General features: G+C 40.7%; 2 protein-coding genes across 2 annotated transcripts in view; both read right to left on the reverse strand.

The window, feature by feature from the left end:
* Window positions 1–5954: 5954 nt before the first annotated feature.
* Window positions 5955–16754, reverse strand: part of SMU1 (SMU1 DNA replication regulator and spliceosomal factor) — a 43249-nt gene continuing 32449 nt past the window's right edge. Inside the window, exons 9-12 of the mRNA XM_002743007.7 lie at window positions 15795–15921; window positions 12768–12935; window positions 7371–7523; window positions 5955–6671 (exon numbers count right to left, since the gene is read on the reverse strand). Of these exons, the coding sequence (XP_002743053.3) occupies window positions 6573–6671; window positions 7371–7523; window positions 12768–12935; window positions 15795–15921 (547 nt within the window). The 3' untranslated portion in view covers window positions 5955–6572. The remainder of the gene's footprint in view (window positions 6672–7370; window positions 7524–12767; window positions 12936–15794; window positions 15922–16754) is intronic.
* LOC103793565 (mitochondrial import receptor subunit TOM6 homolog) lies at window positions 16027–16616 on the reverse strand. The gene has a single exon (XM_035307819.3). It carries the CDS (start codon window positions 16601–16603, stop codon window positions 16379–16381), a length of 225 nt encoding a protein of 74 aa, XP_035163710.1. The 5' UTR covers window positions 16604–16616; the 3' UTR covers window positions 16027–16378.

A 16754-nucleotide genomic window follows, 5' to 3' on the forward strand; every position in this document is an offset into this window, starting at 1 on the left:
CTTCACACCTACTAGGATAGTTCTAATCCAAAAGATGGGAAATAAGAATATGGAGGCTGGGCATGGTGGCTCACACCTACAGATCCCCAACACTTTGGGAGGCCAAGGCAGGCGTATCACCTGGGCAGTTTGGCCAGCCTGACCAACATGGAAAAACCCTGTCTCTACTAAAAATACAAAAAAATTAGCTGGGCATGGTGGTGCATGCCTGTGATCCCAGTCACTCTGGAGCCCGAGGCAGGAAAATTGCTTGAACCTGGGAGGTGGTAGCCTGAGCAACAATAACGAAACTGTCTAAAAAAGTCTGGCAGTTACTCAAAAAAACTAAATAGAATTACCACATGACCCAGAGCTGACCCTCCTTTTTGGGTTTCACATACATGGATTTAATCAACCTTGGGTCAAAAACAACTGGGAAAAAATTGTTTCCTGACCATGTACATACTTACTCCCTAAAGCACATAGTATAACAGCTATTTACATTGTATTTATATTGTATTAGGTATTAGAAGTAATGTAGAGATAGATGGCTAAATTATGCAGGATATGTAGGTTATATGCAAATACCATGCCATTTTATATTGGGGACTTGAGTATATTCAGATTCTGGTATCCATGGAAAATCCTGGAACCAGTCCCCATGGATACTGAGGGATGACTATCCAAAAAGTAAAAACAGGAACTCAGGGAGGATGCAGTGACTCTCACTTGTAATCTCAGCACTTTGGACGGCTGAGGGCAGATCACCTAAGGTCAAGAGTTGAAGACCAGCCTGGACAATATGGTAAAGCCCCCTCTCTACTAAAAACACAAAAATTAGCTGAGCATGATGGCGCACGCCTGTAATCTCAGTTACTCAGGAGGCTAAGGCAGAAGAATTGCTTGAACCCAGGAGGTGGAGGTTGCAATGAGCCAAGATTACATCATTGCACTACAACCTGGGCAACAAGAATGAGATGCTGTCTCAAAAAAAAAAAAATGTGTCAGTGTAGTGGAAACCTGAGTGTCCACCAACAGTTAGTGTACATATAAATCTCTCAATTTTCAATATACATGTGTACACATACTGTGAAATATACAGCCATTAAAAGGAATACTTTTTACACTTCCCCCAAATATGAAGCACGTTACTGTTCTGATAACATGGATGAACCTTTAAAACATGCTAAATGAAGTAAGTCAGACACAAAAGGACAAATACTGTATAATTTCACCTATATGAACTAAACTAGGCAAATGCATTGAATCAGAATCGGGGGGTGGGGAGGGGAGTTAACTGACAATGTTACAGGGCTTCTGTTTGGGGGATGATGTTTTGGAAATACAACAGTGGTTGCATGACATTGTAAATAATTAATGCCACTGAAGTGCACAATGGTTTAAGTAGGAAATTTTGTTATATATGTTTTAAAATAAATCCTAAGAACACTAAAAGAAAATCATATTTGGTTGGTGCAAAAGTAATTGCGGTTTTTGCCATTAAAAGTAATGGCACATTACTTTTGCACCTAATAGTTATATCCTGAAAAGGCAGAAACTGATAGGTTTGTCTATGTAGTTTTTTTTAGCTTGTATTACTACCATTAACAGCCTCTGTTGAGCCCTTCATTATCTGAGCAGCCACATTTAATTCTCAGAACAATGTAATGAGGGGGAGCCTATGAAAAAACAAAGCCCTTTAAAACATTGACCAAGGTCATCATCCACAAAAAATACGAGTTCCAGCTTTTTCTCTGATGCTTCTACCCATTCATACTTGTAGGGAATAGTAGAGGCCAATTATGTCCCTTGAGAGTGTTCTTAGAACAGTGGCAAATTTTCTGTATGTGAAATTAGCTTCTCAACGTTTTGTATATATGGTACTGGTTCTTTGGCTACCATTGGAATTACCTGGGAAACATAAAACATTGATCAGGTCCCACCCTCCAGGGATTCTGATTAATTAGGCTGGGTATATATAGCCTAAGCATCAGAATGATTACGTGTGGCCAAGGTTGAAAACTACCAACACTGACACATAGATTTAACATTAACCACCTAGGACAGAATGATACCACTGTTAAAATTGCTGTGGAAGGTTAAATAATGGGTAGCCCTTGCTACTGCAAGTTTTGTTTTTTTTTGAGATGGAGTTTCGCTCCTTACCCAGGCTGGAGTGCAATGTCGAAATCTCGGCTCACTGCAACCTCCGTCTCCTGGGTTCAAGCAATTCTCCTGCCTCAGCCTCCCGAGTAGCTGGGACTACAGGCTCTCGCCACCATGCCCAGCTAATTTTTGTATTTTTAGTAGAGACGGGGTTTCACCATGTTAACCAGGATGGTCTCGATCTCGACCTCGTGATCCACCCACCTCAACCTCCCAAAGTGCTGGGATTATAGGCGTGAGCCACTGCGCCCGGCCACTATTGCAAATTTTAAACAAGCTCAGCCCAGGGAACTTCCTAACTTGGACATACATTTCATAGCAATTTCTTCTCTTAAAATAGTGGAAAATGAAGCTCTAAAAGCACAGTGAATGAGAAATGCTAGCAAGCTCCTGCAATTCGAAAAAATGTGATTTTATTTCGAGTCAGTCTTGCACCTTTATCATTTAAGTTTCGTTATCTCAGCATGAACCTTCTGAGACTGACAGCAAGAATTAAAACACCTTTTGTATATGCAGAAACTATCCTGTAGTCTACCTGTTCTCAAATTTGAGCATGCGTATTGGGCCCCACCACCAATTTGTGATTCTGTAGGTCTGGCATAGGACCTTAGAATGTGTCTCAATTTGCCAGGTGACACTTGTTCTAGCCCAAGCCAAAAGAAGTGACAGCAAAGACTGACATCCAGAATCTTGTAATTCAGTTCTCTTTCTACTTATCTCACTACCTGTGCTCTGCTTAGGTAAATGTTTTTGACAGAATGTGGAGGAACAACCCATGGATTCTTTGCTTCTGTCCAAACCTAAGGGGAGAAACTGACAGCAATATTGAGAGTGAGGCAAGAGAGAAGAGAAACCTAGCTTTGGAATCACATCTGGTTTTCAATGTGCGCTTCATGCAAGTTGGACTGAGTTAGGTGCCTTAGGTCTGGAAACCTGTTACTTCATGTAAATTTGTGGAATCACAGGCTCTCCCTCATTAGGTTTTCTGAGAAATATGGCTGCTTACACAGCAGCAAAGGGCTCAACAGAGGCTGCTAGTGGTAGTAATAATAAAGCTGGGGGGAAAAAATAACCCAACTGGTGAAGATACTGAATTATACCTGAAATTTCTTTAAAAATAAACCAGATTAGAAGACACTCAACAGATTTTGCAAAAAATAAAATAAATCAGATTACCCTGAAATACCTCCGCGCAATATTTTCCAGTCACTAATTTAACAGCTGAACGGGAGACAGGACATACGTCCTTATTCTCGTGGAATTAATTTTAAAAGGTGGTTTAGCTTCTATTTCAAGTGCTAGAGAGCAGTATTCGTTAAATCTGGTGGCTGCAGCAGAGAGCACACGCCCAATTTCAGAAGGAAGTGCACATTGATTCCCTTCAGTCAACTCTCATTCGAGTAGCCACTGCCACCGGCCCTTAACACAATGTGATGGCCAATTTTATAACAATAGCGTCACCTGATGTCTGCAGCCCCTGACAGTTGGCTTCGGCAGATGCGTGGTTCCCCTATCCCCCTAAGGTGCTCTCCCGACCCGGGACTCAAGATGGGACTCCTGCCTCGTGTCCAAGAAGAGATCTCCTGCAGCCGCATCCCAGAGCCGGCCATCCATGTGCACCGCCCATCCCCGGCGCAGTCTGGCTGTGCCGGCACTGGAGGGGAACTGGGCCGACCCCGCCTACAGTGCTGGAGGGACGGCTGCGTGGGACTTCAGAAAGACTAGGTGCCGAGCACTGTGAGGAGAGTGCCCCCATTTAAAGACAAAAACACTGTTTTTCAGGTTTGTACGAAATGAAGCTGTAGAAAGATTAACTACCTGGAAAAGGCAGATTTTCAACTTAGTGTTTACGTTTACCCAGTGCATCATTTAAAAAGACGAAAAATACATACTTAACGGCTCCTAATCCAGCTCTTTGCCTGATCTCCCAAGATTCCTATCATTTACCCAGCACATACCTTGCCGTTATGCCACACTGCAGTCCCCGGAAAGATTCCCTCTGCTTAGCTTCCCCCCTAGTCCCTCCAGGAAGCCTTTCCTAACCCTTTCTCGATAGGTGCCCCACCTCCCATCATAGAAAGGTGACTTGGGCAGGGCGCGGTGACTCAGGCCTATAATCCCAGCACCTTGGGAGGCAGAGGCAGGTGGATCACTAGGTCAAGAGATCGAGACCATCCTGGTCAACATGGTGAAACCCCGTCTCTACAAAAAAAAAAAAAAAGGTGACAAGCTTTTATGAGTTTCAATTACTCCTTTTAATTTGCTCTTCCCTATGTTAAGGCAGAAAGAAATGGGTCTTTTTTTTAACCATACTCAGAACTTGATGCCAGCAACAGAAGTGTTCCATAAAAATTCCTAGAATAAGCCAACATATGCTGACTACATTCTCCATCTTTATAAGCTGTGGTACAAACTATGCATATTAAAACTACCAGTTTCATGAGGTTAAGGCTAAATCAAAAATTCTTCTCGAAGATTTTTCTAAAAATTTTTTGCATAAACTCTTTCCTCTTTCTAACAAACTTCTCTTACTTAAGTGAAAATGTCTTTTTTTCCACTGGGATGGCTGTCTACATTCTCAGGAATCCTGAACTCATAACTATGTTCAACTCCCACAACCATTTTAAAATCATCAAAATGGCAGCCAATGACATGACCTGGGCCAAAAAGCTGCAGGTTTTGTAGCAAATGGGAAATACATTATAGAATATTACTGGGAAAGAGGGATTTTTTAGCGCTGCTCAGAATTAATTCAGCCAACACTGAGCATTACTATGTGCCAGGCATAGGCTCCTACTGTACTTCAGGTCACAATCAAAGGTAAATTACAAGGCTGGGCACGGTGGCTCACACCTGTAATCCCAGTACTTTTGGAGGCCAAGGCAGGCAGATCACCTGAGGTCAGGAGCTCAAGACCAGCCTGGCCAACATGGCAAAACCCCATCTCTACTAAAAATACAAAAATTAGCCCCCTGTGGTAGCATGTGCCTGTACTCCCAGCTACTCGGGAGGCCTGAGGCAGGAGAATCACTTGAAGAAGGTTGCAGTGAGCTGAGATGGCACCACTGCACTCTAGCCTGGGCAACAGAGCAAGACTCTGTCTCAATAAAATAAAATAAATTTTAAAAAGTAAATTACAAGACTGTAAAACTTTTTTTAAAAAACCTTCCCCACTACTTTGTATCTAATAAATGCTAACATTAAAAGGGAGCACCAAAGGCCTGTAGAAACAAGAACTCACATTCTTGAAAGTAGTGCTTAGCACAGTACCTCTCTCATCATCAGAGGTGCGCTATACATCTTCAGCTGAAACATGAAACAGACATCCATGCGTAAAATATTTCCAACGGTTTTGTTGGTTTTGACATGTTTTTCTTTAAATAGAGAGTTTCTTAAATCTCAAAGGAGAGTTTTTTTAAATCTCAAGTCCTTTGCTAATTTTTCTTTGGAACAAGAGCACATTTTCAATGTCAAACTGTACCCTACAACATACAAAGCAGGAGATGCCAAAACTCCGAATTCTTGTAACAGATCCTGCAACTAGTTCTGTCCAGAAGATGGAGACATATTCCCTGGAGTTTACTGAACATGTGAGAAGCAACAGCTCAGAAGGAGAGGAAGGCTTCAGGGCAGTGAAATGAGAGGCTAATCATCACCTGGCCTTTTTACATGTTAGTCTATCCTACTATCCCAGGAATTCACTTCTGCTGTACTTGAGATTCAGGGATAATAATATTACTCCTCCTCCCCAACATTCTAAGTAAATATGTTAACTAGATGAGCACTGATTTACATTTTAGAACAAAGTCTCCAGAAAGGTATAAAGTTTATTAACATCTTAAAAAAAAAAAAAAAAAAAAAAAAAAAAAAAAAGATGGGCCAGGCACAGTGGCTTCTGCTTGTAAACCCAGCACTTTGGGAGGCCAAGGTGGGCAAATCACTTGAGGTCAGGAGTTCAAGACCAGCCTGGTCAACATGGTGAAACCCCATCTCTACTAAAAACACAAAAATATAAGCCAGGAGATGAGCAAAACTCCATCCAAAAAAAAAAAGATGGAACAGAACACAACTACTGAATATGGTTTAGTTCCTTATTTACAAGTTTTACTATGGTAGGCACATTTTAATCAGCATTTCAAATAATCAAAGGAGTAGAATTTTTTTCCAGAAATACCAGTATTTCACTCTTCAGGTAGAAGATTAATGAAAACATTAAGTAACTGCACCAGTTCTAATACCTTAAAAATATATAAAAAAGAGAATGGTACCTGCTAGTTAAACATGAATTTTCACAAAATTATTCTTGTGACTAATTCAGACAATCTATTTGCTTAGAAAAGCTGGCCTTTAAAAATAAAACAAAACAAAACAAAAAAAGAGCACATTTAAGTACGTGCTTTCAAGCTGATTTAAAAAGAAAAGCTGAATTATGGTTTCCAGAGCTTTAGGAGTCCATCTTCGCTGTAGGTAGCAATCAGGTTCTGATGAGGGTGATGTGCAATACCAATCACATCCTTCTCATGCACCTGGAATACGTAAAGCACAGGGTTAGGGTGTACAGATATGCAACAAATCACTCTGACGAGGCTTCTAGAGCTGAGTAGGAGGGAAGAAGAGATCATGGAAGGCCACATATTCCACATGGCATAGGAGAAAGATGGAAGAGAGATTTCTAACTCACATCACACTGTGACACAATAAGAAATAAACTTTTAGACTGGGCACGGTGGTTCATGTCTGTACTTTGGGAGGCCAAGGTGGGTGGATCACTTGAGGTCAGGGGTTCAAGACCAGCCTGGCCAACATGGTGAAACCCGATCTCCACTAAAGATACAAAAAATTAGCCAGGAGTGGTGGCACATGCCTGTAATCCCAGTTGCTTGGGAGGCTGAGGCAGGAGAATCGCTTGACCCCAGGAGGCGGAGGTTGTAGTGAGCCGAGATCACACTACTGCACTCCAGCCTGGGTGACAGAGTAAGATGCCATCTCAAAAAAACAAATAAATAAAAACGTTTATAGTGTTAAGCCACTGAAATTTGGGGATCATCACAGCAGCTGGCATTAATTTTATTTCTTGAATTTAACATGGAGCTAAATGTTTTAAAAGATAACTTTTATACGGAGGGTCACACTGATAGCAGTCTGGAAAAGGTACATACTTTAGAGTTCAGAAAGACAGACGTCTTACCATATTTCTTTAGATGAACTTAGTAAGTAATACTCACTGTCAAAGTTCTCTCCAGTTTGCCAGTGACTGTACTGAAACAGTAGAGCACAAAGTCCTCCCCTACACAGTAGATCCATTCGCCACGGGGAGAGAGGGCACAGCAAACAAAGTCCCCACCTTCTCTTTTACCAGAACTGAAGCTTCTGACAATCTAGATCACACCACACCCCAAGACAAAAACATCAGGGTTAGTAGCAGCTCAACCACATGAAGCATTTTAAACTTACATTTTTACATTGTTATTTTGCACTTTGGTTTACTATCATTTGTAATTAAATCTCCAATCCTGTTCATCACATGCTAACTCCCTTGCCTGGAAAATATTCAATAGATAAGCAATCTAAACTAAGTGGCAGACAAATATCTAGAATTCATATATCCCAAGTCACCAATCATGCCCTAAAGAGATATAATACCCTTAAGCAAATTTCACTGCCATACATACAATTTCTTTTTTTTTTTTTTTTTTTTTTTGAGATGGAGTCTCACTCTGTCACCCAGGCTAGAGTGCAATGGCACGGTCTCGCCTCACTGCAACCTCCACCTCCCAGGTTCAAGCGATTCTCCTACCTCAGCCTCCCAAGTAGCTGGGATCACAGGCGCCTGCTACCACGCCTAGCTAATTTTTCTATTTTTAGTAGAGACAGGGTTTCACCATGATGGTCAGGCTGGTCTCAAACTCCTGACCTCATGATTCACCCACCTGAACATCCCAAAGTGCTGGGATTACAGGCTTGAAGCCACCGCTCCCAGCCCATACAACAATTTCTAAATCAATACACCAGTAGTTACCAAAGCTTTCTGGAAGTTTGCTCCCCAGTTTCCTCTAACAGAATGAGAAGCTTTCCCCACTCAAGATGACACTCTGTCTCTAAGACTTTTCTTGCTCTATTGACACTACATTCAAATAATCATAAATCAAGCTGGAGAGAAACCAATCTGAAAAGGTTAAAAAGTTTACATACCATATGCTTCCATTTATATACCATTTTCAAAATGACAAAATTATAATACTGGAAAACAGATCAGTGGTTGCCAAGGGTTAAGTCTTGGAATTAATTAACTTGAAATTTAAAATATACCATTTACATTAGCACACCCCCAAATGAAAATACTTAGGTACAAATCTAACAAACTACATACAAGATTTAAATGAGGAAAATTACAAAACTCTGATGAAGGATATCAAAGAACTACACAGAGAGATAGTCTATGTTCATGAACAGGAAGACTCAATATGGTAAAAATGTCAGTTCTTCCCAACTTACTCTATGGATTTCACACAATCCCAATCAAAATCCCAACAGATTATTTTGTGGATATTGACAACCCAATTCTAAAGCTTACACAAAGAGGCAAAAGACCCAAAATAGCAAACTCAATATTGAAAGAGAAGGACAAAGTTGGAGGGCTCACAATACCCAACTTCAAAATTTACTACAAAGCTACAGTAATCAAGACAGTGTGGTATTGGCAAAAGAACAAAGAAATAGATCCATGGAACAGAAGAGAAGGCCCAGAAATACACTCAACTGATTTTTGACAAAGAAGTAAAAGCAATATAATAAAGATAGTCTTTTCAACAAGGGATGCCATAACTGGACACTTATATGCAAGATAATGAATCTAGACACAATAAAGACCTTATATTCTTCACAAAAATTAACTCGAAATGGATCACAGACCTAAATGTAAAACTCAAAACTGTATATAAAACTCTTAGAGGGTAACAAAAAGAAAATCTAGATGATCTTGAGTCTGATGATGACTTTTTAGATACAACTCCAAAGACATGATCCATGAAAGAACTGATAAGCTAGATTTCATTATAATTAAAATTTTCTGCTCTGTAAAAGCCACTGTCAAGAAACTGAGGCTGGGCCAGGCATAGTGGCTCCCACCTGTAATCTCAGCACTTTGGGAGGCCAAAGCAGGTAGATCACGAGGTCAGGAGTTCGAGACCAGTCTGACATGGTGAAACCCCGTCTCTACTAAAAATACAAAAATTAGCTGGGTGTGGTGGCGCATACCTGTAATCCCAGCTACTCAGGAGGCTGAGGCAGGAGAATCGCTTGAATTTGGGAGACAAGAGATTGCAGTGAGCCAAGATCTCACCATTGAACTCTAGCCTGGACAACAGAATGAGACTCTGTTTCCAAAAAAAAAAAAAATGAGGCCACATGCAGTGGCTCATGCCTGTAATCCCAGCACTTTGGGAGGCTAAAGCAAGAGGATCCCCTGAGGCCAGGAGTTTGAGACCAGCCTCAGCAATACAGCAAGACCCCATTTCTACAAAAAATTTTAAAAATTAAAAAATAGAAAAAAAATAGGCATGGTGGCACATGCCTGTAGTCCCAGCCACTTAGAAGGCTGAGGCAGGAAGATTTCTTGATCCCAGGAGCTCAAGGATACAGTGAGCTATTATCATGCCACTGCACTCCAGCCTAGGCAATCGAGCAAGACCCTGCCTTTAAAAAAAAAAAGAGAGAGAGAGAGAAGACAAGCCATAGACTGGGAGAAAATAAAGAACTATTATCCAAAATATACAAAGAACTCTTAAAACTCAACAGTAAGAAAGCAACTCAATTGAAAAATGAGTCAAATACCATAAACAGACACCTCACCAGAAGTACAGAGATGGCAAATGAGCATATGAAAAGATGTACCACATTTCATTAGGGAAATGCAAATTAAATGAGATACCACTATACCTATTAGAATAGCTGAAATCCAGAACACTGACCACACCCAATGGTAGTGAGGATGTGGAGTAACAGGAACTCTCATTCACCAAGGGTGGGAATCCAAAATGATACAGCCACTGTGCAATAGTTTGATAGTTTCTTACAACTAAACATACTTTACCATACAATCCAATAATCACACTACTCAGCATTTATCGAAAGGAATAGAAAACACATTCAAACAAAAATCTGCACATGGATGTTTATAGCAGCTTTATGCATAATTGCCAAAACTTGGAAGCAACCAAGATGTCCTTCAGTAGATGAGTGGATAAATAAATGTTATTTAGCACTTAAAAAAAAAAGCTATCAAACCATGAAAAAACAAGGAGAAAAATGTATATTATTAAGAAGCCAAAATGAAAAAGTTACATACTTTATGTTTCCAACTACATAACTTCCTAGAAAAGGCAAAACTATGGAGACAGTAAAAAGATTAGTGGTTGCCAGAAGTTAGTGGGGAGGGAGGGAAGAATAGCAAGGGCACAGAGAATTTCTGGAAAGTGAAACTACTCTGTACAATTCTCTAATGGTAGACACCTGCCATTATACATTTGTCCAAACCTACAGAGCATACAACACCAAGAGTGAACCCTAAAGTAAACTATGGCCTTTGTGTGTTAACAATGTAGCAAATGCAGGTTCATCAGCTATAACAAACATACCACTCTGGCACAAGACACTAATAGTGGGGAGGGTTGTGCCCATGAAGGGATAAAGGAAATATGGGAACCCTCCATATATTCTGCTCAGTTTTGCTGTGAACCTAAAAGCACTCTAGTCTATTTTTTAAAAAACAACAAATTACAACAATAGAAACTGATCAGTAGTTGCCAGGGGCTAAAGGTATGGGGAGGATGTGACTCTAAAGATGCAGCATGAGAGTTTCCTTGGGAATGATAAAACAGTTCTGTATCTTGACTGTAATGATAGTTATATGACTCTATACATGTAATGAAACTTGACAGAACGATTATACCCCTGCCTTAAAAAAAAAAAGATGCATGTAAGAACTGATAGAAGAACCATGTAAAAACTGGTGAAATCTAAATAACATCTATAATAGAGTTAATAACTGTACAAATGTCAATTTCCTAGTTCTGATCATTGTACTATGGCTATGTAAGATGTTATCACTAGAAGAATTTGAGAGAGGGACACATAGGAACTCTTCTGTACTATTTTTACAACTTCTATATGAATCTAAAATTATTTTTTCAAAATAAAGTCTTTTAAAAAGTCAAGCACAGGCCCGGGCGCGGTGGCTCGAGCCTGTAATCCCAGCACTTTGGGAGGCCGAGGCAGGTGGATCACGAGGTCAAGAGATCAAGACCATCCTGGTCAAGACGGTGAAACCCCGTCTCTACTAAAGATACAAAAACTTAGCTGGGCATGGTGGCGCATGCCTGTAATCCCAGCTACTCAGGATGCTGAGGCAGGAGAATTGCCTGAACCCAGGACGCGGAGGTTGCGGCGAGCCGAGATCCCGCCATTGCACTCCAGCCTGGGTAACAAAAGCGAAACTCTGTCTCAAAAAAAAAAAAAAAAAAAAAGTCAAGCACAGAACTATGAAGTAGTGTGCTTAGCAGATGTACTAGGCAGCTGTAGCTATTATGCAGTGGCCATATGCAGCGGCCCAAAAGATACTGCAGATGAGCCATCTCAGCTATGGGTTCTGAACTACTACTCCATCAGTTATAGAACACAACGAATGGAAAGAGAGTACTACACACCAGCCCCTGATTCTTCACTATGCTCAGCAAGATCCCCAAGTGTCCAGGCCAATAATCCAGTAGCACTAGCATACATATCCAGGGCTTAAGTCCTCAAACTTGATGCTTCGGACACCCCCAGTGCTACCTCACAGTTCACAAAAGTGAGATTCCTTGGGAACCTTGCAGGTGTTCTGATTAAAAATACAATGAGAACACTGCTTCCTTTCCCCTATTAGTGTTCCACTTTAGACTGTGGTAGCTAGGAGATGTCCTGAGTTTCTTGGTAATCCATACTACACTGCATCCCCCTAAGTCAGACTAAGATTGTTTTCTTAAAATCTTCAGTGAGCTTCTGAAGGAGGCTTAAAGATGTAAAGGAGCCCCATTTATCCAAAGGATGAAAAAGCATAATATACAAACACCCAGGGGAAAGGAGAGCACTTTTGAAATAGCAAAGAGGGCCGAGCGCGGTGGCTCAAGCCTATAATCCCAGCACTTTGGGAGGCTGAGGCGGGTGGATCATGAGGTCAAGAAATCGAGACCATCCTGGTCAACATAGTGAAACCCCGTCTCTACTAAAGATACAAAAAATTAGCTGGGCATGGTGGTGCATGCCTGTAATCCCAGCTACTCAGGAGGCTGAGGCAGGAGAATTGCCTGAACCCAGGAGGCGGAGGTTGCAGTGAGCCAAGATTGCGCCATTGCACTCCAGCCTGGGTAACAAGAGCGAAACTCTGTCTCAAAAAAAAAAAAAGAAAGAAATAGCAAAGAGATGTTTTACAGAGCTATAAATAAATCTGAAAAACAAATATGGCTAATAAGGTTTACAGAGAAGTGAACCCAAATTTGGTTATTGGGAGGGCGGGCCTAGACCAGGATGTCCTGATTTGGGAGTGTCCCACAGGTCCTGTGCAAATGTACTTTCTGAGCACTCACCTGCCCCTGCATGTTCATGATGACCACCGTGTTTGATCTGTTGCACACCACAAAGTGCTCAGGGTTTTTAGGAAGTAGGATCACACTGTTGACGGTAATGTCTGTCCCTGCAGTACTGCCCAGGGATTTAAAGGTATTCGAACATTCTGTGGTCTTCATATTCCAGATCTACCATAAAAAAATTTTTTAAGTTATAAACCTTTTTAAAGTATTAAAATTTCTAAAGTTTTCAGTCCAATCACCTGCAAGAAAATTTTTTTTTTTAATTTCTAAAGTTTTAGGGTTTAAAACATTAATAGGTTACTAAAACAGAGTAGAAATGACTCAGAGGAAAACAGTTTCTTACTTGATTTTAGGTCCAATCAAATATCCAGCACTGCCACATACAGTGGTCCCTCGGTATCTGTGGGAATTGGTTCCAGGATTCCCTTAAGAACCAAAATCCAGGATACTCAAGTCCCATATATAAAATGATGTAGTATTTGCATATAACCTATATACATCCTCCTGTATGCTTTAAATCATCTCTAGATTATTTATAATACCTAACACAATGCCTACATACCACTTCCTTTGCATGAATTCAATGTAGTACTTGGCATGGGGCAGATTCAAGTTTTGCTTTTTAGAACTTTGTGGAATTTTCTTTTCCCCAAATATTTTCAATTTGTGGTGATTGAATCCATGTTCCAGATACAGAGGACCAACTGTATAGAGTAAGCATTCATCATGTATTTGTTGATTAACTGGCAAAAACAACTCACAAACTAAATTTTAAAAACTTTTAAAAATCTATGATCTTTGCTCATATATATTCCCTTAGCCAATAGAGCTCTCTCTTTAAACTTAGTTGCATGCCAACACTGCTACTATCAGAAACAACCAGAAAGCTACCCTTGTCTGGACATCAAAACCAAACAGGGGGTCGGGCACAGTGGCTCATGCTTGTAATTTCAGCACTTTGGGAAGCAAAGGCAGGTGGATCACTTGAGGCCAGGAGTTCAAGACCAGCCTGCACAATATAGTGAGACCTTGTTGCTATTTAAAATACTTAAAATACAAATAGAACAAAACAAAACCAGGGCTTTTTTTCTTTTTAAGAGATCAGGGTCTCACTACATTGCCCTATTTGCCCCCACTGGCATTAAATTCCTGGGTTCAAACGATCCTGTCACTTCAGCCTCCTGAGTAGTTGGGACTACAGGCAGGTGCCACTGAGCCTGGTTGAAATAGAGGCTTTTTGGCTTGAGACTCTATCCTGATATTTGGATTTGGTAGGTCTAGGGTGAGGCACAGGCATTTTTTAAAAAGCTACAAATGATTCCAGTGCACCATTTATACTGACAATGACTGAATGGAAGTCACAATGTTAGCACATACACACGTAAGGATCTATGAAGTGGAAGCTACTCTTGGTCACTTGTATTACTTTCCCAGTCTATCTTTTCACCTTGCCCTTCTGAGCTCTTATGAACTGAAGGGGTTAAATCAGGTAGCACAGAAATCTTGAGATGTGCATAGAGAAGGGATGAACCAAACATGAAATAGCATTGTCCAGATACCGCTCAATTCATCCGGTACAAAGTCTCTAAGGCATGGACTCTGCTGTGTTTCCTCTGTGCCTTCCACAGAGCTTGGCACAAAACAGATGTTTAATAAAGACCCATAAATAGGAGAAAACAGTTGCCGTAGTGTCAACACTGTTATTGAGTCCCCTAATCTCCTCTGAAGCCCCGTTGCTTAGAAGAAAAAAATGAACATTTCAGGAATTAAGAATGCTAAGGCTTCCAGTGTTTTCCGTTCAAAAGGTCAGTGACATCTTTTGCCCCACTCACTGAAGAACTAAAGGGGCAAGACCACAAATAAAGAAGCCTAGACAAGCCATCTCCAAATGGCATTTACAAGTTGTAAGGCCCATAGGCATAGCATGAGAGCAAATCCCACAACTAAAGTACTAAGAGCTCTGTGTGGTTCCCCATCCATCCCAAGGGAACATTACAGCTCCTGCCTTCAGGTTTCCACTTCAATTTCCAATCATGAACAAGCAATGTCAGAGATTGGTCTGACATGCATATATGCATACATACATATATACATACATTTATTGATTGACTGAGACAGGTTCTTGCTCTGTTGCCCAGGCTGACGTACGGTGGTGCGATAATTGCTCAATGCAGCCTCGAACTCCTGGGTTCAAGTGATCCTTTCACCTCAGCCTCCCAAGTAGCTAGGACTACACGTGTACGCCACCACACCTGGCTGTCTGAACTTTAGATACATAGTTAAGTATGTATCTAAAATGTCTAGATATTTGTGTTAAAATGTTTTGTTAAAATGTCTAGATCCTCTGCCACAAAGTACTCACTCATATAAGGCAACTTAAAAAGATTAGGTCCAGAACGTGAGAGTGTCTCAAAGATCTCTAATAATTTTCTATTTGGGTTTCTCCTATCTCTTCTAGGAAATGAGACCCTCTCTTCAAATAACTAAATCTTTATAGGTACTAAAGATCCATTACTTTCAGCAAATAACTTATTAAATAAGTATCCAGGAGAAGGCTTAGTTTTACTCAGCTCTCCTATTCCTCTATAAATGCTACTAGGAAGGCCCTAAATTTGGGTGCCAGGAGTGCAGTGAGGCTGGGCAACAAAAAAGGGATCTATTTATTAGGCCACTGAGCCTTTCGCGAATTTCACTGTTAGCAGGTGGACCATACCTATGACAAAACAGATTTAACCACCATGTGTATCTGTGAATGGGGGATGGCTTAAGTTCAGGACTCCTCACCCTTCCTCTTTTCCTACACATGAAAAGTTTGTTTGGACTGAAAAGGTTTGAGATTTGGGTCCCAAAGCCAATGGGAATTACCCACAGAATACTGTTGTCTCAGACTCACCTCAGTTATTGCTAAAAGAGCCATTAAAGAGGTTTATTCCACCACAATCAACCCCATTATCACACTGAAAACTTCTCAAAGGAAAAAGATGAAGTAGACATCCCAAAATAACCCAAGAGCAAATACTTAACCTTAACAGTGCCATCAGAGGATGCACTAATAATATAATGTCCATCTTGTGTAAATGTTGCTTCATTAACAAAGGAGGAATGGCCACGAAATTCCTTCAGGGTTTTCCCAGATTTCAAACCATGAATTCTACCACAAATGAAAGCAAATGAAAAGAACAATAAATATTTAATATCTTATGGTTGCGACCAATGATTGAATGCATTTTAGATAAATTACAGAAGTTCATGTTATATATTTTTTTTTTTTTTTGTCTTTGTGTGCAGTATTTATTTCAAATGTTTGTTAAAACAGCATTGTTATTTCTCAGGACAAGAACAAAGATCACCCCCTGGAGCTTAGGAACTTTGTACAGAACTTTACAGAACAGAGGCAATACTTTAGCTTAAACTTGTCTGCTGACCAGAGAATGGAATTCTGCGTACACTCAAGGAACAAAAGGAAACTAGGCAGGGATAAGGAAAAGGAAAGTGCCCATCTGAATCAAACTTCAGCTGCCATCAGGGCACATCTTGTGATGGTCACAGATTGTAGGCTGTTTTTTGGAAGGTTCAGGTTCAGCACAGGATTCCATTTGTCTACTTGGCTACACCCCTGGCTGAGGTGCCATGAGGTCAATGTCACTCAAGTTCCTGGCCAGCCAAACTCCCACAGCAAAGAGTCCCAAATTGAGGATCAAGTTCCTCCGGAAGTCATTCCTATCAGTGGCAAAGCGGTAGACGCCCCGAAGCCAATCTCCCACGTTGTCCGGTATTTCGGGGGTTTCATTAGCCGAGCCGGCAGCGCTCACCGGGACCCCGCTGGAAGCCATAATAGGAAGCTTCTCATGTTATAATATTAAGTGAAGAGGGCTATGTCATTGTGTATATGGTATAATTTTCATTATATCAAACAATGAAACAAAAGTTTTGCAAAGAAAGAGACTGGAAGAAAATACGCCAATAATACCGCAAGCTTCTGTT

Source organism: Callithrix jacchus, chromosome 1 (assembly GCF_049354715.1).
Source record: "Callithrix jacchus isolate 240 chromosome 1, calJac240_pri, whole genome shotgun sequence".
Taxonomy (NCBI): Eukaryota; Metazoa; Chordata; class Mammalia; order Primates; family Cebidae; genus Callithrix; species Callithrix jacchus.